This window comes from Nicotiana sylvestris, chromosome 6, assembly GCF_000393655.2.
Source record: "Nicotiana sylvestris chromosome 6, ASM39365v2, whole genome shotgun sequence".
Lineage (NCBI taxonomy): Eukaryota > Viridiplantae > Streptophyta > Magnoliopsida > Solanales > Solanaceae > Nicotiana > Nicotiana sylvestris.
The window spans coordinates 43,860,294-43,881,219 of NC_091062.1; the positions used below are offsets into that span (position 1 = coordinate 43,860,294).

The 20,926-nt window shown below is 36.3% G+C and overlaps 1 protein-coding gene across 1 annotated transcript; it reads right to left on the reverse strand.

The window, feature by feature from the left end:
* Positions 1 to 243: 243 nt before the first annotated feature.
* Positions 244 to 6,243, reverse strand: LOC104215910 (electron transfer flavoprotein subunit alpha, mitochondrial). The gene is made up of 8 exons (XM_009765845.2): positions 5,942 to 6,243; positions 4,873 to 5,055; positions 3,451 to 3,662; positions 2,767 to 2,930; positions 2,400 to 2,561; positions 2,163 to 2,215; positions 1,708 to 1,848; positions 244 to 547 (listed from the first exon to the last, which is right to left on the reverse strand). Exons 1-8 carry the CDS (start codon positions 6,011 to 6,013, stop codon positions 470 to 472), a joined length of 1,065 nt encoding a protein of 354 aa, XP_009764147.1. The 5' UTR covers positions 6,014 to 6,243; the 3' UTR covers positions 244 to 469.
* Between the last annotated feature and the right edge of the window lie 14,683 nt (positions 6,244 to 20,926).

Consider the following 20,926-nt stretch of genomic DNA (forward strand, 5'->3'; position numbering starts at 1 on the left):
CAATGACGAAAAATTGGACCCTCCAATTTTATCGCATACAATTAATTATGCATAGGATAATACCAAATAGAATGTATAACTAATGCATAGGTTCAAAAAATATACCAAATAAGATATTATTAATACACAAAGCTAATGCATGCATTATTTTATCTAATGCATCTTACCAAACAACCCTTTTTAAGTGTTGTGCTATGTGCAAACTGCTTCTTAAAAGGACATGAAGAAGCCCAAGACCTAAAATTCAGAAACTCATTGGTACGCGTAACCCAAAATGACGGTAAATCATCAGAATTTACAAGACGCACGACAAAAATAAGAATAACAGCGAGATTTTGTTGAAATAATACATTAAATTATATATTATTCCTAGATGACAATACGTCCTCCACCACATACATCATCTTCATCTTATTGAATGGACCTTCCTGTATTTTCTAAGTTCTCTAAGGAATACATTGATATTTGTCTACTTTTTCTCAGGAATTTTCTCTAATAACTCCGGAATGACCTCGAAAAGATCACCCACAAGTCCATAATCAGCAACCTGCAATTCAAAGAGACCAAAGTCTACAACATGGATCTAATGTGCAGTCTTTCGCCCAGTGGCGGAGACAAAATTTTCATTAAGGGGGTCAAAATATAAAGAAATAAACTCACCAAGAAGTTAAGGGGTGTCAATACATAGTATATATACATATTCTTTTTAAAATACCTAACTACACAGTGTAATTTTCCGACAAAGGGGTGTCGGTGACACCCCTTGAATGCATGTGGCTCCGCCACTGCTTTCGCCCGTACAACAAGATCAAATTAACCTCTCAGCACAGAAGCATTCACCCGGTGGAGTCTTCATGTCTTTACACAATTTCAAGGAGATAACTTTTTTTTTTCCCAATAAGTCAATTTCAAGGAGATTTATGTTAAATCAACTTCTTGACTGGATAACTCAGTACCAATTTAAGTACACAGTCTAAAACACCAACTTATAAGAATGGACTGCATTGAGAATTCTTGTAACACACATGGCTCTTGTGGTATTCTAAATTTCTTTACAAGCCATGGCCAATTCATTATTTCTAAAGTACATTCTGAACACTTTGAACATTCCCCCCCCCCCCCAAACACCAACTTATCAGAATGGACTGCATTGAGAATTCTTGTAACACACATGGCTCTTGTGGTATTCTAAATTGCTTTACAAGCCATGGCCATTTCATTATTTCTGAACACTTTGAACATCTCCCCCCCCCACCCCCCAGGGGGAGTTCTCATAATAACATAAATAAACACGTTATCTTCCTCTCTATTCCATGTGTCAATCGATTCTCAGCCTTTCAGCAAAATTTGTCTTAGTTTGTTCCTAACTCATTATATTTGGTTTGGTGAAAAGATGAAAGGTGAGAGGAGGATTATCAGTCATTTCCCTTTGCTTGCTGATGAGGTAAAATTGGAAGGTCAGGGCACTTCATGCCAACTTTTTCAGTTGCTCCAGAATTTAATGGAAATAAGTATGGTGTGCTCTACTTCCTAAGTGCTAACAACCGTTAGTAAATAAATCAATACTCCATCAAAGGTAGTAAGACAATGGGTTAATCTCTCCTTTACCCTTCTCTCTGTCTCGTGGAATAACATAGTGTGAGAAAGCAGAGTTTGTTTGAGCATGAATTCAGTTTGGAGAGAAAAAACAAACAGATTGACCCTGACCTGGAATATGGGTGCATCCGCATCTTTATTCACAGCAACAATGACCTTGGAATCTCTCATGCCTGCTATGTGTTGAATCGCCCCAGAAACCCCAAAAGCCATATACAATTCTGGGGCAACAATTTTTCCAGTCTGGCCAACCTGAAATCGAAAAGGAAAAACAAAAACCGTATTTAAAAAAGCTGACTAGTTTGAAAAGACTGTAATTATTCAATCACTCAAAGCATCACCAAGAAAAGTCACATGAAACCTGTGATAGGTTCCAGTTTCTTGAATACACCACCAAACTATTCCAAGTATTTTTACTTACACGACATTTTAGGGTTGACTCATTATACCATAAACACAAACTTTTGACAAAAGCAAAGATAACAGGTTACAACATGTGTGTAAATCCATTTTAACGCTTTTAAAGGAACAGAAGTCACTCAAAGCAACAATATTTCTAGTGTTACCTGGAGGTCATTGGGAACAAATCCAGCATCAACTGCAGCACGAGTGGCACCAACTGTGCAAGAGAGAAGTAAACCAATTTAATTAACAAACTAAAAGCAGGTAGAATTAAAACTGCTTCCTATGCAAATGACCACTATGAAATGAAAAGTAATTCTATATATGAATTCATAAAAGACAGATCGATTGAGAATAAAGAAGTTGCACAAAAAAGAGAAAAATAATGGGAGTACGCAAACCTGCAGCACCAATTTTCTCTGCGAGCTTATCTATCATTTTGAAGTTCTCAGCACTCTTTACACCTCGTCCCCCAGTAACTACAATATGTGCATTTCCAAGATCCGGACGTTCCACATTTTGGGAGGAAAGCTTTATATATCTTGATTTACCAACTGAATCATCTGTAAAACAAATTATCGCACTTCAGGTTTCAACATACTCAGGTTTCTTTCCTTTTTTCTTCTTTTGATAAGGTAAGGTAAATCAACCTACTCAAGTTTCTTTACAAGAGATTCAAAGACAACATCAAAACCAACAAGATTGGAATAAAAAGTGCCATATCTTGATTATGGCAGAAGATATACGCTCAGATCATAACTGACAGACCTTCATCCAAGGTTGAAAGATCAACTTGATCTATTGAGGCAGCATCAGATTTCGAATCAGCTGGTAATGAAGCAATGGGAAAAGATGTAGCTCTAATGCTCAACATACATGGGCTGGAACCTGTGTAACGAACTGTGGAAAGAGCATTTCCTGCATATATTGGCCTGTGACATTAAAGACAATCCACTTAAAACCAACATAGCTTATAGCTTAGCTGAGGAGACAGAAAGAATGCTGTAGTCTGGGCTGAAAAACTAGATCTCATCTTGTATAGTAGCTAGACACAGTAGTTCCTATATATTTTACAAAATAACTCTGATGAGTTGGCAATTTTATGGCAAGTTATCATATCTAAGAGAAAGCCAGAAAACGATTGCTCTCAAACTAGGTATACACAAAATGTCACAATTGTAAAAGACAAGGGTATTTCTTCATTGTCATCAAATGACCGTACAATATAATGATCATACTCATGCAACAAGATATAATAGGAATCCGATGTATCACCAAACCTAATAATAGGTAAAGTTTTTCATTCAACCAGAGCGCTGGTAATGTCAACCTCTCAATTTCACCCATCACTCCAAACAGGAAAGAGTTGGAAAAAATCAGTTGAAGTGCTCACCATCTACAAGAAAATCTCTATTAATTGTAGTTTGATAAGGGAACCACTAAAGAAATCACCTAATAAAGAGGTTTGATCCAGATATCTTAGTGACATCAGTAATTGGAGAAATGTCCAGAAGGGCTGCTGCACGCGGTAATACATTTTTCCCAAATGAACCTGATGCAGCGATTATGTGTGAGTAGCCACCTCTCTGCTGAACCAGATGGACTAATCTGGCCCATGGTTCAGCCAACGGATAGGTAAATTTGTCAGAATCAGCAATTAGGACCTAGAAAACAAAAAACAAAAACCAAAAACAACATGAGCAAAATAATGGAGTTGCATTAATTGGATTCATTGAAGCCTTTTATCTCCCTCTATGTGCTAAATCCTGAATGCTTTAACTAATTTAAATGCTAGTTACGGCATTTTTGTCTCAATGGTCTAAGTCTAAGGTGCAGAATGCTTGGATTAAGTCAATTAGCAACTCATGTAAATCACATGGATGCTTAAAAATGAAATTCAAAACAAGAGATAAGCATTATTTTGCAGCAAGCATGACATGTGGATAACAATCATATGATATCTATGTGTCTAATTTGGAGAAAACCAATACAATTGTGTACCCACTTTCTAAAAAACTGAGAGATATTGTATATAACAAGTAACCTTTAGATAGCCTTTTTATTTTTAATGATTGTGGTGTCTGGTCAAGCTTGCACACACCTCGATTATTCCACCGGGTACCTGCTACCTCCCATCAGTATAGGCACCGGGTAACTCTACCTACCAACGCTTAGGCAGATGGAAGAAATCACCCAGTGTTTTTGCCTCCTCCGAGATTTGAACCTGAAATTTCATAGTTCTCCTCTCACTTCATTGACCACTAGAGCACACTCTTGGATGCTAAAATTTGGATACTCTTGACGAGATCATCTATCATCCTTCCTGGATTTTGTTCCATGGAATGCTTTCCAAATTTCAGTTAAAGTCAATTGAATGTATCATTTCCAAGCAATTTAGATAATCTTTTTTTCCAATACATAAGAAAACTGTATTCTGTGATCACTCTATCCACAAGTGTCCAACTGCTCCTCAGATTTTAGCTTTACCGTATCTTAAGCCATTCAAAGGAAAGGAAACCACATGTATAAGACTCAAGAGTGTGCTTATCTATGCAAGCATCAGAAAAACTCACTGGCCCTTGAATTTCCAAACATCTTTCGTGATTTTAGTCCAAAAATATTATCCTCTCTTTCCTCCTCCATTGGAAGATAATTCTCTCTCTGTAACAAAGTAAACATGTCTAAAGGTGTATCATACAATCACTAAAGCATGTCAAATAGAATACAACTACTCCTCTTTCACGTTGAACTAGGGGTGTCCTTGCTAAGATGTTATTTGAAAAGCAAACAAACTAAATTGTAAATAGCATAAAGTTAGTATTCCCTGGGCAACAGGCTGAAACAAAAACAATACAGCATCCAAAAAGGAGTTACCTGAGAAATGGAAGGGTGGGATGAAGCAGCATGTGCCGCAGCTTCCTTAAGGGATTGACCGGATCCAGCAAGTAGCAACGATACAGAATTGTCCCCATCTAAAGATTTTGCAGCCTCCACAGCACTTAATGATGAGGTTTTGATTGATCCTCCTTCATGCTCAGCTAATACCAATGTACTAAGCTAAACATTCAAGGCAGCAGAGGTGTAAATTTAAGCTCAAACAGAGCAAAATTCGTCTATTATAGAACCATAATTCAAGCTCAAATTTGCAAGCATGGATTTGGGCTATATGATTATCAAACACAGAAGTTATTCAGAGATTCTCCTTTCTCAACCTTAAACAAGAAAACTACAAAACATGTTATCCTAAGTTCATGTGAATCTCCAGAAACTAGTGAACCACAAAGCAGGTCTACATAATTATACCATTGAATCATAAGCAATAAAAATAGTCCCTTTGGCTTCCGCATTTACTCGAAAAAGAATTCCTGACCCACTTGCATTTGACTTTGACCCTTGGCCTAGAAAAATCTATTGGATAAAGCTGCAATTGAGCTGTAGAACAAGGACACAGCTACAGTAATAGAAGAAATGGACGGCCTACCATACAACGAAAGACACGATTATAGTTGAAGAACTTATTTGAGTTCAGCTCTTTATTAAGTTGTTCTTGATTCGAGAAAATAATGCCCTTTTTTTCATCTTTCAATAATTAAAGAAATTAAGTACTACATGAAAGAACCTAATCACATTATTACTCCAGAAGATTCATCTATTATGTTTATTCCTTTACACGCTAAAATTACTGTGCCTGGGCTAAAGCATTCATTCCACCTTAGTCACTTCGAGATCTTGGTAAGCATGTAGATAGATGCAAAAAAAAAAAAATTGACACATCTTAAAAGAGCGAGCAATTCCGAGTTATGTAATTACTTTATTCAAAAGCTCCTAAAATTAGTTACAAACTAAACTGGTAGTTCGAATGCCACGCACATAAATCAGAAAGAGTAAGGATTGTTTCTGATAAAAATTGAAGAGTAAGAAGATTAAAAGGAAAAGGGCTTACAGATCGATAAGGGGTTATACGTGCAGTGATGGAGAGGTTTCTGAATGCGAAGAGTATCCTTCCACTGGCCATTTCATCAAACTGAGAATTCGCTTCGTCTTTATGTTATTTTGGGTCAAATGTCGTGTCATTAAAATTAATTAAAGATTCAATAATAGTGGCGTAGCGTGTTTATCTTTTTTCTTTTTCAGCGTGGCGTGGCGTGGCGTGGCGTGGCGTGGCTATCTATTCCAAATTTCCCATACCAAACCTACGATTGCCTGCTCCGCATTTGCCCCCAGCAGCTCCTTTCTTGAGCATTCACTTCACGAACTGCCAACTTCTTTTTAAGTTTATTGGGCTCTTGATAAATTATTGATAAAAGGTTAAATTTATCAATTTACTTTGCAATATTGTCTATATGTATCTTTCATTTCACTATCCAATTAAATTTACTTTTTCTTTATATTATTCGACTAAATTTATCCTTACTCATATAACACATGAATAAAAGCAAAGACTCTTGCTTTATTATTGGGATAATAAATAATTACCCCTCTTAATTAGTCGCAGTTAGCCAATTACACACTTAAATTTTGGGGATTATATAATCCCCTAAACTATTTTAAAGTAGAATCATTTCACCATTTTTTGCTGGCATGGCGTAGAAAGTGATTACACTCTCCATCAAACGCGTGAGAAGCAAGTAGAAAAGCATTCTTGACCAAAAAATCAGTAACGCTGGCTAGAAAAAATCCATTTTTGACCGCCCAAGCTCCATTATTCCACTATTCGCTCCATCTATAATTTTTTCTCATTTCTTTCAAAAGTCAATCATTTATATCTCACTAACCACAAACCCCAACTCTTTTATCTCACTAAATTTATTTGTTTGAGACATAGAAAATGAAACAAATCATAAAAATTATTTAGTTGAGCAAAAGAAAACAATAGGTCGTCCTTTATGCTTTCTCTATAAATTTATTTCAAAGACAAATCTATATTTTTTCTTCTAGTATCCTTATCAAGATATTCACTATATCACTTCTGAGTAATTTTCTTGCTTTGGAACTTTTATTATAAACGAGGATAATAGTATTGCTAATAGGGTTTTAAATTTTTCATTATTTACATAAGAAAGCAAAGGGGAAATAAGACTAGTGTTCTCGCGGTTTTTTCTTCACTATTTGGGAATAAACTCGGTATGATCTATTGATTTCTCAGTTGGACGCTGGTGGCTTAGTAGTGGTTTTAGATTTCGTGGTTTATTTGTGACGATTCAGTAGGTGGTTTTAGTTTTATGTTGTTTGGTGGTTTAAAATGGTGAAAATATGATGAGTATAAGGTAGTGGGAGAAAAAGTGGGGAAAAAAACACACAAAAAAAAAGTTATATTTTAGAAATAAAAAAATAACGTGGCAATAAATGTGGAGTGCGTGAGTATCACTGCCAACTAAATCTGGTCTTAGTTAGGGGGTGGTAATAATTTTACTTTGAACAAGTTCAGGAGGGTTATAGGACCTCCTTGCAAACTTAAGATATGTAGATGGAAAAATGGGACAAGTTAAATATAGAAGCCTTTTTATACGGAGGTTACATGAATATAATAAAGAAAAGGAAACAAAGAATCAGGAATATTATTTACAGTGATCAATATATAAGAAATGTTATTAACATAACTGTTACATCACGTACCTTAACATTAGGATTCGTCGAACTAATGACATATGAGTTGGAAGGGATTAAGGTTATACATGAAGATATAGATGTAAGACCCTGTAAGTTTGAAGAATTTCGGAACTACTATATATTGGCTTGATATGTATTTTCTTTGAAGTAAACCATTTTCGGTAAAAAATTGATAGATACGCTTTTATATGGTTGTGATAAGTTTCAAATTATATACATGACATATGGGAGTTTATAAATGAGGTTTTATTTATTATAAGAGTAGATAGTATTTTATCATAAGAAAAGTTATTCTTTTTCCGTTTTGAAAATTTATAGTACAAAAAGAATTTCTTTATTGTAAAGATAAAAATTATTTTCTCACAAGAAAAGAAGGTTATCTTTTTATCATTTTAAGAATTAAGCGTACGAATATTTGTACTCTTTTTATGAGATTAAAAATTTAAAGTTGAGAAAATATGTGCATTTGTTTTACGTGGATGTTTTAATGAAATAATAAAATATGTATTAATTTTATATGGTATCACATGACCATGATAGTAGAGTATATAAAGTATGTTAAAAATGAGTAGTATTTTAAGTAATTTGAGATAATTCTTAATTAGGTGGATAATTGGGTAATTAATGAATTTTAGTAGGAAATAATTAAAAATCTTTTGATAAGGTTACATTATCTCACGTGGCATCTTTTGCCTTAGAAACAGTATGACTCTTACATTCATTAAATAGGTGGTGGATGCTTCTTATGATTGAATGTGATGTAGTGTCTTCTAATTTACTATAACATAAAATAAATTAGCTATTCTTAACTTGAAGCTTATGTCAACCTGATGCCTCCTAAACATTTTTATTTGTTTTTCGAAGGAGTTTTGTCGTGTTAAAAGTTTTGCTAGGTTGTGTAGATCAAACTTTTACGTAGTGAAGACATCTTTTACTCCAGAAGAATTACAATGTCATATTCCTTTTCTTGTTGTGTTGGGTTGTTGGCCACTTAACTTCTTCTTCGCGTTTACTGAATATGTCAAATATTTATTCTTTTTAAGTTTTGCACAATTATGTCCATGTTTTTTCTGTTCTTTTGAACATAGTTGATGTCCAGTATTTAGTTCTTTCTATTTTTTTTGACTAGATCCAATCTGGCTGGCATTTATGTTTTTATTCTTGTAGAAACTTCAAATGAAAAACAGTGTTCTTCTTTAATGTCAACTATGCTATATTCATTTACAAATTCCACCACTGCAAATGAAAATAACGTATATGTGCCCTTTACCCAATATCAATTCATAATCTTTGAGTTCTCTAAGTTTTTATGTCTCTTAGCAGATAGATGAAACTGAGAGCTTATTGAACCCGATCCTTTCAGCTGACGAAGTTCCAGGTGTAGTAAATTTTGTGCATCTAATAACTTATAAATACCACTAGTTGGAATATTTCTTCTTTTTTTTTATCATAGGAAAAATCACTCTTATTTGATCTTGCTCAATGTCAAACTTGCTAGATACTACAACATAAATTGGACATGCAACTAGATACCCCGAACATGCTACTCTTGTTTATTCTTCAAGGTTGAGGAAGAATACTATGAGATATTCTGATGTGATTTTATTCACTAGCTGCTAGCATATTAAGTTATTTGAAATGTAAAGAAGATGGCATCTCCAAAATGGTCTTATGACATTTCGAAAGATTTTATTGACGTATTTCTCATGCATTGCATTCATTTACATTGACCCATGACTAGATGGCGTTATATACGCGTATATATGTATATGGGATATGGAAAAAGGTTACGACATTATATACACACCACCACCTGATCAGCTGGTATACATTGATGATTTTACCCACAGTGGCACCAGATGGCGTTATATACGCGTATATATGTAAATATATGTATATGGGATATGGAAAAAAGGTTACGACATTATATACGCACTACCACCTGATCAGTTGGTATACGTTGATGATTTTGCCCACAGTGGCCGAGATGATATGATGGAATGCCCTCAGAGGCTTGATGATGTTATGATCACATACCTATGCACGACATGATATTCATATGCATATGCATATGCATGACACTATAAGTATCTCATGATTTACAGAGTTATCCAAACTTACAGGTTGATTCTTATATGTCTTTAAGTAAATATTAACTAATTGTATTGTTTCAATTCTACCTTACATGCTCAGTACATTATTCGTACTGACGTCCATTTGTTGGGGACGCTGCAGTCATGCATGTAGGTATAGATAATCAGTCTGACGAGCCCTCAAGGTAGACAAGGTTAGCATTCAGCGAAGGATCGGTAAGACTCCACCTCATTCGGAGTACAGCCGAGTCTATAAGTCATCGTGTTAGAGTTTTGCTACAGTCTTATGGGTAGGCAGGTGCTGTGTCGTATTTGATGTCTAATATTCTTAGAGGCTTTGTAGACAAAGGTTCAGTTTATACAGTATGTCAGAGGCCTTGACGGCCCATATGTATTCATGTCTTAGGAATAATAGTTTGTTGATTTAGTGTTGCCCACTTACAGTTGTTTATTATGAGTTGTGGCCATTTTGGCCCATGATAGCTACAAAAGGAATGAGTTCAGCCAACTCAACCTATGTATGTTCTAGTTTTGATCGAATGATTATGAGTTACAGAGTGGTTCACTCGGGCCAACTCGGCTCGGGTGCCAGCCACGCCTCCCCAGGTTCGGGGCGTGACAAAGTGGTATCAGAGCAGGTCGTGTCCTAGTCTACAAATCCGTGGCTAGTAGAGTCTTTATTATGGGTGTGTTGCGCGCCACATTTATAATTGAAAGGCTATAGGGCATTTAGGAAATGTACCCTTCTTTTGTTTCCAGATCGTGTCATAGAGCTGAGTCGTAAGAAGTTAGTATGAAGCTTTCGCCATATTTTGTATGCACCAGAAGTGCAGGTATCACTGTAGAGATTTAAGGCATAATTTCCACCTATATTGAAGAGACGTTATGAGAGAAACAGAAGGTACAATGTGAGATTGAAAAGTAAGTAAGGTAAATGTGAAGAAGATACGAGATACTCAAGTACAAAAGGTTGTGAATAGTCGAGACTTCAAATATAGTTTGGATTTTAGTTTAATTTACAGAAGAGACCTTAGTGAAAACTTTATAAATCTTTAAGAGTTAACATTCAAGGACGAATGTTCTAAAGGGGGAAGGATGTTACATCACGTACTTTAACATTAAGATTCGTCGAAGTAATGACATATGAGTTGGAAGGGATTAAGGTTATACATGAAGATATGGATGCAAGACCCTGTAAGTTTGAAGAATTTCGGAACTACTATATATTGGCTTGATATGTATTTTCTTTGAAGTAAACCATTTTCGGTAAAAAATTGATAGATACGATTTTATATGGTTGTGATAAGTTTAAAATTATATACATGACATATGGGAGTTTATAAATGAGGTTTTATTTAATATAAGAGTAGATAGTATTTTATCATAAGAAAAGTTATTCTTTTTCCGTTTTGAAAATTTATAGTACAAAAAGAATTTCTTTATTATAAAGATAAAAATTATTTTCTCACAAGAAAAGAAGGTTATCTTTTTATCATTTTAAGAATTAAGCGTACGAAAATTTGTACTCTTTTTATGAGATTAAAAATTTAAAGTTGAGAAAATATGTGCACTTGTTTTACGTGGATGTTTTAATGAAATAATAATGTATGTATTAATTTTATATGGTACCACATGACCATGATAGTAGAGTATATAAAGTATGTTAAAAATGAGTAGTATTTTAAGTAATTTGAGATAATTCTTAATTAGGTGGATAATTGGGTAATTAATGAATTTTAGTAGGAAATAATTAAAAATCTTTTGATAAGGTTACATTATCTCACGTGGCAGCTGTAAGCACGTGATTTTTGACCCTCCCCGAGAATTTTCACATTTTTAGCGTGAATATGTGAAATTGGGTCTAATATAGTCATTCTAACTATTTTTACTTTATTTCGTTGTAAAAAGAAATTTCAAAAAATATATATATAAATTTTAGTTTATGTATCTCTCATAAACTTGAAAAATACAAAAATTGTACTTTATTTTGGTACTTTATGTAAATTCAAAAATTACAAAAAAAAAATATATAGTTCTATTAATGTTTGCAGTCATTATAATTTTGAAAAAATACAAAAAATATTACTTCATATTTTTGTCTTTATTAAAAAACGAAAATTACAAAAAAATAGTTTTATTAATATTCTATAGTCATTTTAACTTTGAAAAATACAAAAAAATATATTGCTTCATATTTTATCTTAATATTTAAAAAAAACGAAAATTACAAAAAAAGTTTTATTAATATTTTGTAGCTATTTTAAATCTTGAAAAATATTTAAAAAGATATAATTTTGTTTAAATACTAGTATTATTTTTGGTAGTTATTTTGCTTACATAGGACTAGTTAAGCAACGTGTTCCTATTTCTCGGGTCCGGGCAAAAGAATAATATTCGGGTTCAAACTACCCGGTTTTAGGCCTAATTTTCGGACCTAGCCCATAATAAACCGTGTCCAGGACACGTGGGGAACCCCACCACGCGTGGGGGACATATGCCTCGAACCTCACCACGCGTGGGGCTCATTTTCATGGGCATTGTATTACAAAAACACGGACCAACGAAAAAGGACCTGGGGGGAATTTTAAAAAGGTACTTTTTGAAAAATTGGCAAAGAAGTACTGTACATCTTCTTCTCAAAAGAGAAGAAGCAAGAACCCTACAAAACAACGACTGTTCCTCCATCTTCTTTAAAAAAAAAAAAAAAAAGAAACCCTACTTCCCCCCAGCAGAACCCGTCACCTCCACGCCCAAAACCTCCATCAACGCCGGAAAACCACCGTCGACCACTACCCGCGACGACCAGTCGACAAACCAGTCCAAACCCACCTTGCGACCACACCAGTCACGACCAAACAACCAACGAACACCACCAACCAAACACCAGCACCAAACAGACCACCAAAAAGGCCCGTCGCAAACCGCCATTGCCATCGCTGCAAGCTCCAGCTCCACCCAAACTGAGCTGCTGCTGCATTCGTCCAAAGCCACCATCAACGACCAAAACCCAGTCACACCCTCGTCGCAACCAGCTCCCCCTCGTCGCAACCAGCTCCCCCTCGTCGCAACCAGCTCCCCCCGTCGCCTTCTTCCTCACAAAAAAAAACTTAGCAAAACCCTAGTAGCCCTCCCCGTCAACCACCAGAAAAAACCAGCAGTGGCATCGCTGTCGCTACGTTCTTCTACTCCCTCACGTCGCAACACCATCACCCTACTGTCCAAACCACCATAATCCAGCCATTGAACACTGCCCGTCGACCCCCACAATCGTCGACTAAACAGTCCGTCAGCTTCACGCCACTAGCTGAGCCGGAGTTCATGGAGGTGAGCTGCTCGACCTTGTGTTGAGGTCGAGTTCCAGTCCAAGGTCCAAAGGTTGAGTCGAGGTCCGGTGCGTCGAGTTTGTTCCGAGGTTTCGTCTTTGTTCCTCGTTCAGGGAGGTCCGGCTTGAGTTCCGTCGGGGTCGTGTTTGTCGTCCTGAGTTTGCCGAGGTTCAAAGGTTAGTAAACTTCAAGCATTAGATAAGGAAATGTTACGTTGAATGTTCGAATATGCAATATACAAATTGATGCGATAATGTTCTGCTTATGTTTTCACCATATGCGTTTTGTTCATTTTTGGTGTTACGTATTTTTGTTTATTTGATATCATTTAATTAAGTAGGGTTAGTTGTTCCATGACACAGTTTAACGTTAATTTGTTCGTCTTTTCTCTTGCTTAGTTCATTCGGACAAAACTAGCATTACTTGTTGTTATTACTTCCAAAACACTCATCTTGCTAGATTCCTTTTATTAAAATTGTAACGAGTTATGAGATTTCAGTTGTAAATAGGCTATAAGGTTTAGTATTGCTAAAGGCATAAAAATGGCATCCCTTTAAAAATATAAAAAATAAAAATAAATAATAATAATAAAAAAATAATAATAAAGAATAAAATGAGACGAGCCTCGCCGAATAAAAGGGACAAATTGCGGGGCCCTCACAAAATATATGTATTAAATACTTAGGTTCCGGGATGGACCGTTTAACAAATTTCACGGCCCTCCCCAAAAATAATAATGCGCTAGTTGCTTTAGGCGCGCCTTTAATAATGTTATCTCCCTAAACTCGGGTGCACATTTATGTGACCCAAATCCAAATCTCAACGGAGTCGAAATATGTCTTTAGTCACGGGCGCATTGATTGTGGCGTGGCCCGAGATGCATTTCCATGACGTTGCAAATTCTTTTTAAAAAATAAGAATGAGATGAGCCTCGCCAAATAAAAACACAAATTGTGGGGCCCTCAGTAAATACTTGTTTAAATTACTTAGAATTCAGGAGGGTTGTTTAGCGAATTTCACGGCCTCCGCAAAATAATAATGCGCTAGTTGCTTTAGGCGCGTCTTTAATAATTTAATTTTCTTAAACTCGGGTGTGCATTTCATGCGACCCAAATCCAAATCCTAAAACATCAAATAAAATATGTTTCGGATTGTGGGTGCATTTCATGTGACACAGTCCAAAGATATATTTTAAGCGATGTTCACATTCTTGTAAAAACAATAATAATAAAGCGGTTAAAAGATAAATTTGCACATAAGTTCATATTGTATTAAAAATCAGATAAATAAGCCAAATATAACAGTTGAGCGACCGTGCTAGAACCACGGAACTCGGGAATGCCTAACACCTTCTCCCGGGTTAACAGAATTCCTTATCTAGATTTCTGGTACGCAGACTGTAATATAGAGTCATTATTTTCCTCGATTCGGGATTAAAATTGGTGACTTGGGACACCCTAAATCTCCCAAGTGGCGACTCTGAAATAATTAAACGAATCCCGTTTCGATTGTCCTTTAATTGGAAAAAACTCCCCCTGCGCCCTCCGGGCGCGGAAAAAGGAGGTGTGACAGCTCTGGCGACTCTGCTGGGGACCGTTGACCCAGAACCACTGGTTCAGGGTTAAGAATTCGAGCTTAAAATAATTGTTATTATTTGGCTTTATTTATTATCTGATTTTTACATGTTTGAGCCTAATGTGCTAAATGCTGCTTTTACCGCTTTGATATTATTTGGACTGTATATAAACTGTGCCGAAACCCTTCTCTTCTTACCTCCGGGGAGAAGCTCGCTGGTCGAGACTCCCTATTCTGTTAGTGTCAATACCCGAAATAAGAAAGAGGACGGATAAGTTACGAAGCCGGACGGCCTTTTGGTTCCCGGTAAGTTGCCCCCTCCTCGACTCGAGTTGTCCGCTCGGGTACACTGTCTAGAACACTGACCCAGGTTTATGAACTTAGTATAACAAAGCCACATGCCGGATCCCTAGTAGGAACGTTTATTTGCATCATGTGCATTTGACTTAGGGGACTCAACACAGGGGTTGGGTCCGTCTAGGACAAGCAACCTGAAAATAATAGACCAGCTTTTGGCATCCTATGTGCTACATGTTGTATTTAGTCAAGGGCGAATGGGTCATTTGGTCATTTCCAGCATGGTGTTATTTTAATCAAAGCATGGGGAACATTTGTGGAATCCAAGGAGCCTTGGAATTCCCTATGTCCCCCACGCTTCATTTTTGGGAAAAGCACCTAGGGAACATTTGTGGAATCCAAGAAGTCTTGGAATTCCCTATGTCCCCCACGCTTCATATGTTGGGAAAAGCGCATGGGGAGCATTTGCGGAATCCAAGAAGTCTTGGAAATCATTATGTCTCCCATGCCACATTTTTGAAAGAAATAATAAATATAAAAAAAATAAAATTACAAATAAAACAAAGCATGAAAATTCAAAAAGATTTTGTATGTTTTCATTATTTTCCACAGATTAAAAAAAAACATCGTGAAAAAGAGGAGAAAAAAATGACAGTGTAGAGATATAACTACTTATTTTTAGAGAAAAATCAATGTCCGAGTAGTATCGAAACTCTGCTGAAATTTTGAGAAAATGAAAAATGTCTTGTTAGTTTGTTATATTAAAAGCAAAGGAAAAACAAAAATCATCATTGTTCTGTCTTGTTTTTAAAAATATAGAAAAGAAAATAGTTTGTTTAGCCGTAAAAATGGAAAAAAAAAAGGTTTTGTTTTTAAATGGGTTTGTTTTTATTTATTTATCTGTTTATGAAAATGTCAAAATAAAAATAAAAATAATAAAATAAAAAGAGTTGGCCGTTGAAAGTAGTTTTATTATTTGATGCAAATATATATATATATATATATATATATATATAAAATCCAAAAAGTTTTTCTTTATTTCCAAAATATGTATATATATCTTTATCTGTTGCAAGAACATTTGTCTTACCAAGAGTTTTTAGAATCCCAATTTTCAAAACAAATAATCCAAAAATATTTTCCATTATTTACTTCTTTAGAAAGTCTTTCTAGTTGTTTCTTTAAAAAATAAAATAGAAAAAAATAAAAAATATTTTGATTCTTCTTTTAAAAATTGAAAAGAAAATTCAAAATTCAAAAAAAAAACATTTTAGAAGCATTTCTTATATTAAAGGTAAAATTCCGAAAAATATTTTCTTCTTTTCTTTAGAATAAAAAAAACGAAAATTCAAAAAATATTAGTCTTTCTTTTAAAAAAGAAAATCAATCAAAAAATAATATTTCCTTGCTTCTTTTAAAGTAGTTCTTTTAAACGAAAATTCAAAAAAAGGGTTAGTTCATCTTCTTATTATTATTTGCCTACTTATTCTTATCGGCCCGAACTACGCGGGTTTGATTCTCACCGGATGTGAGATACGTAGGCAACCCTCATCGGGTCCAACCCCACCTTCTCAAAAAAAAAAAAAGTAGAAGAAGGAATGTTTTATGTTTTTCGTTAATTTGTTTGGTTGTTATGAATGAAAAATAATAGTCTATTTGATTGTTATGGGAAAAATAATAAAAACAAAAAAAAAATATAGAAAATGGAAAAGGGTCCTCTCAAAAATAGTTTATTTACCCGAACTACGCGGGTTTGATTCTCACCGGATGTGAGATACGTAGGCAACCCTCATCGGGTCCAACCCCACCTTTTGCTAAAAAAGCCAAAAAAAAACAAATAATAATAATAAATAAAAAAAAACATGTCAAGTTTTTATTCATAAATAAGTCGGGTGATGTCCAACTTCCCCTTTTAAAAAAAAAAAAAATAATAATAATAGCAAAAATATATATGTCAAATTTCATAAAGAAGTCGGGTGACGCTGCTTTATCAAGACATAGCCGAATGTTCCCGAAAGGGACGCCAGAAGGCTGACTGTGCATAAACAGCCACTTTTGGGTCATTTTTAAGACTTGGTCCAGTTGACCCCCACAGCCTTAAAAATCTTCGTCCCCGAGACGTTGAAAGGCCGTGTTTTCAATATTGACTTTTCTAATTTGAAAAACGATGAAAAAAAAATTATAAATAAGTCAGGTGATGCTGTTTTGTCATAGATAGCCGAATGTTCCCGAAAGGGACGCCGGAAGGCTGACTTGGCATAAACAGCCACCTTTGGGCCATTTTGAGATATGGACCCACACAGCCTTAAAAAAAAAAAGCTTCGTCCCCGAGACGCTGAAGGGCCGTGTTTTGCAACACCAAGTTTTTATTATAATTTGAAAAAAAAAGAGTCGACGGTCAGGTGAATACCGTCTTTTGGTCATAATAAGCCGAGCCAGCTTCGGCCGCGTCTTAAACCGTTCTTGCCGAAATAGCCTTAGAATAATCTTTCAGTTGTCGAAGGGTTATTTTCGTAAAAGAATGGACAAGTTTGTAAAGTGTCGAAATAATCCTCCTCGGCCTCAAAATTCATGTGAGAGTTGGAAAGGGCCACGTTTGCAAAAACAACCATTTGGTTAAAATTAGCAAATGGAAGAAGAAAGTTGGCCATTTGTTTTGAAGTTTGTAAACCTTTTGATTAAAATAGGTGGGTTGTTTGATTTTCAAGTTTGTAGGTCATCTCTAAACCTTTGAAACCCAGTTTGTTTTAATATGAAAGTGAAAAGAAAAAATGTTCATTATTGTTTATTTTAATTGGTCCGAACTACGCAAGGTCTGATTCATGCAGGGACATGATACGTAGGCAATCTCCATAAGATTCGACCACCACTAAAATGAAAAAATAATAAAAAAAAATAAAAAAAATATAATAATAAATAAATAAAAGAGAGTGTGGAAGATTTTCAGGGGGCACAATTGTCTAACTGCTTAGGTACATTGTATCTCTGATATATGATTGTCTGTCCAATGCCCTAACACTAACGTGATGACTTCCCTTTGATGTGTCCATATATAGAGAGTGGTTGGTTGTGGTAACTCCTCCCTGCAAAGCAAAGTCAAAAGACAATGGATCAGAACCGCAGAACCGAGTGGGTCGGTACTGATGACCGACAACAATTGGTCAAACGGAACAACGGGTTGGTGGAAGAAGTAAAAATGCTGAGACAACATGTGGCAGACATGTATCAGGCATGGATAACTGGAAAAGCACCGCCCCCTCCACCGCCAAGCTTCTTGAACTCTGTCGCTTCCCAAGCACCCAACACCATAATGGAAGATCCCCCATACTCTCCATCCCAACCCACTTATGGCAGCCTTTCCAGCTACCCGAGTAGCTCCATCACTCCTCAATGCTTCTCCGCTCCCCAACACCACTTATTTCCCCGCCATACTTCACTTTCCAGGCACCCGGCTCCACAAAATGCCTACCCACCTACACAAGCCTACCAAAAGCCACCTGGATCAGGTTTCCGGCCCTGTCAACATGCAAGAATGAAGAGGTTGCTGAAACGAGGAAATGCTCTCGCCCCCATCGGGGTATCTTATGCCAGTCTGTTTGAAAGGCTAAGGCATGCTGGTTCGATTGAGCCACTCCCCGCATGTACTATAAATCCGCTTGCAAGGAGCTTTGATCCGGCAGCACGATGCGCCTACCACTCCAATGTCATAGGGCACAACATTGAGAGCTGTCATAGCTGGAGAAAGGAAGTAGAGAAAATGATCCGAGAAGGGCGGGTTGCAATTAATAACAGTGACATGGGGCACTCGAACCTCCTCGAGAATTTGCCGACGGAGGTTGATGAGGTTGAAGCTGGTAATGGTCTCGGCAGTATTGATGCAAAGCTCAGTGGCTAAAATGCCAATTCTGATAAAGTGGGAGGACGTTTTGTTCCTGGGTCAGCAAGAGAGAAGCTTGTGGTGGCTCATTTTGTTGTCATTTCTGTTGTTCGGAGTATTAGGGTGATGAGTCGGATGTTGTCTTGTCCAGTTTGTTTTTAGGATTTTGTTCTGGATTGTTTTGTTTGTTTTGTTATTTAAACCATTTCACCGGTAGTCTAATACAAAGTCCGGTCTTTTATTATTTCCAGTCATCTTTTTGTTTAGTCCTTTTACCATTTTTTGTTCGATGCCGATTCTAGGGACATAACATGCGTACCCAGTTTGGGCCTAATCTTAAAAGTTAATCCGAACCCTGGAGGGGTGATCAGAACAGTTAAAGAAAAATAAGAACGGTTGAGATCATACAGAGCTCGAGTCATGTGGAACTGGGGCAAGTTAAACACAAAGGAAACCGTTAAAAGGCAAAGATTCGCTGAATTGGCATGAGGGTCGTTCATAATAATGAGAATGGGAGTGTCGCCAACGGTGCTTTAGAAGTGACAAATGAACAAACAGATGTCGAATATAATTGTCAAGTCCAGCACCATCAGAAGAGACTACAAATTTAAATTGAGTCGTTTGCACTAAGCATGTTTTGAAGACTGGAATGACAAAGGCATTTTGTTCTGCTACCTAAACACTTTATCCTTCGTTACCCCTTTTGAGCCTTATTTATTTTTCTTTCATACCCCTCGTTCGGAATTAGTAGCAACGAATAAAATACGCAAGCATGGCAGGTAAGAGAAAAGAAAGAAAAGAAAACAGCAAAATGGAAAAAGAAGAATAAAAGAAAAAAAGAGAAAGAAAAAACGACAAAAAGAAAGGAGAAATGAGAAAAGAAAAGAGAAACGAAAAGAAAAGTGATAACAAAAAAGAAAAAAAAAAGAAAGTCAAATGGAAAAGAGGAATTGGGAACTACGTTTGACCTGATTCCTCAAAGAGGATACGTAGGCGCTTCACGGCTCGGTCATAGTTTTGAAAAATGAAAAAAAAAACAATTAAGATATCCCCAAGCAAGAAACTGGGGCAGAGGTTGCGGTCGTTGTAAATAAATCTAATTCCGAAGGTTGTAACTAATAACCCAAAAAATTAATGTATTTTTGAGCCTTTTAATACCCTTTTCTTTCTAGACTATCCAAAACCCACATTACAGTCCAAAGAAAGACCTTCCGATCAGTCTTCAAAAGATGCCAAGTCAGACAAATGAAGAGTCTTACCGGCGAACATAACATTCTGTTCCACAGCAGAAAGGACTCTAATCTCCAGCAGAAAGAGTCGTACCGGCGACACTCCAAATCCCCAGCTGGAAAGTGATACAAATGAGAGAGTCTTATCGGTGAAAACCTTCACAGGCACCATAAGGCGATGAAAGCTGAGAGAAAACCAAAATGAGAGAGACTTGATAGTGAAAACCCTTCGGGCACTACAAGTCGAATAAGATTGAGAATCAGAGGGGGAATCGCCAATGGAAGATCTTAAAAGATGATTGACGGCAGAGGATAGGCCACATACGCATGTCATGGCCATTAGAGTCAGTATCTGCATTTGATAGGGTTTTATTTATAGTTTCTTTTGTAAAAGAGTCATCGTTTCCTTTGTCTTTTATTTTGTTTCTGTTATCTTTCTCCTTTCATAAAAAATTTCCCCAATAGAGTCTGTCCGGTCAGAACAAGTATGAAATGACTTCAAAATATGCCATCATCTTTCCAAGATGAGATCTGACTAGTATATCCAAATGGTATAGTCAGCAAGGAACAAGCGCGAGGCCAGTGTCAAAAAGATATCCCCAGCAAAGGGAATTGACAGAAGGATTGACGAGCGTCAAGAGAGATATCCTTGCCAAAACCAAGGTTATAAACCTCAAAGGCCAAGGCCCATGAACAGAGCAAGGAGAGCAGTGAGCATGATTGGGCGAAATCCATACTAGACTAAAAGGTCGGGAAAATGCCAGTTTCCGAGCTATGCCACAAAAGAAGAGGGATATCCCCAGCAGGAAGGGATTATCCCCAGCACACGATATCATCCCCAACAAGTTGTGGAGCACAGAGAAAGGAAGGAGAAAGGGAAAGCCATCCCAGTAGGAGTATCACAGCCAACCACCATGTTTTAAA

Coding starts and splice junctions, on each gene's coding strand:
- LOC104215910 (XM_009765845.2), bottom strand. CDS start 6,013: ATGGCCAGTGGAAGGATACTCTTCGCATTCAGAAACCTCTCCATCACT. Junction 2,562..2,766: donor TCTTTCAACCTTGGATGAAG/GTCTGTCAGTTA, acceptor TTTGTTTTACAG/ATGATTCAGTTGGTAAATCA. Junction 548..1,707: donor CGGATGCACCCATATTCCAG/GTCAGGGTCAAT, acceptor TTTGAATTGCAG/GTTGCTGATTATGGACTTGT.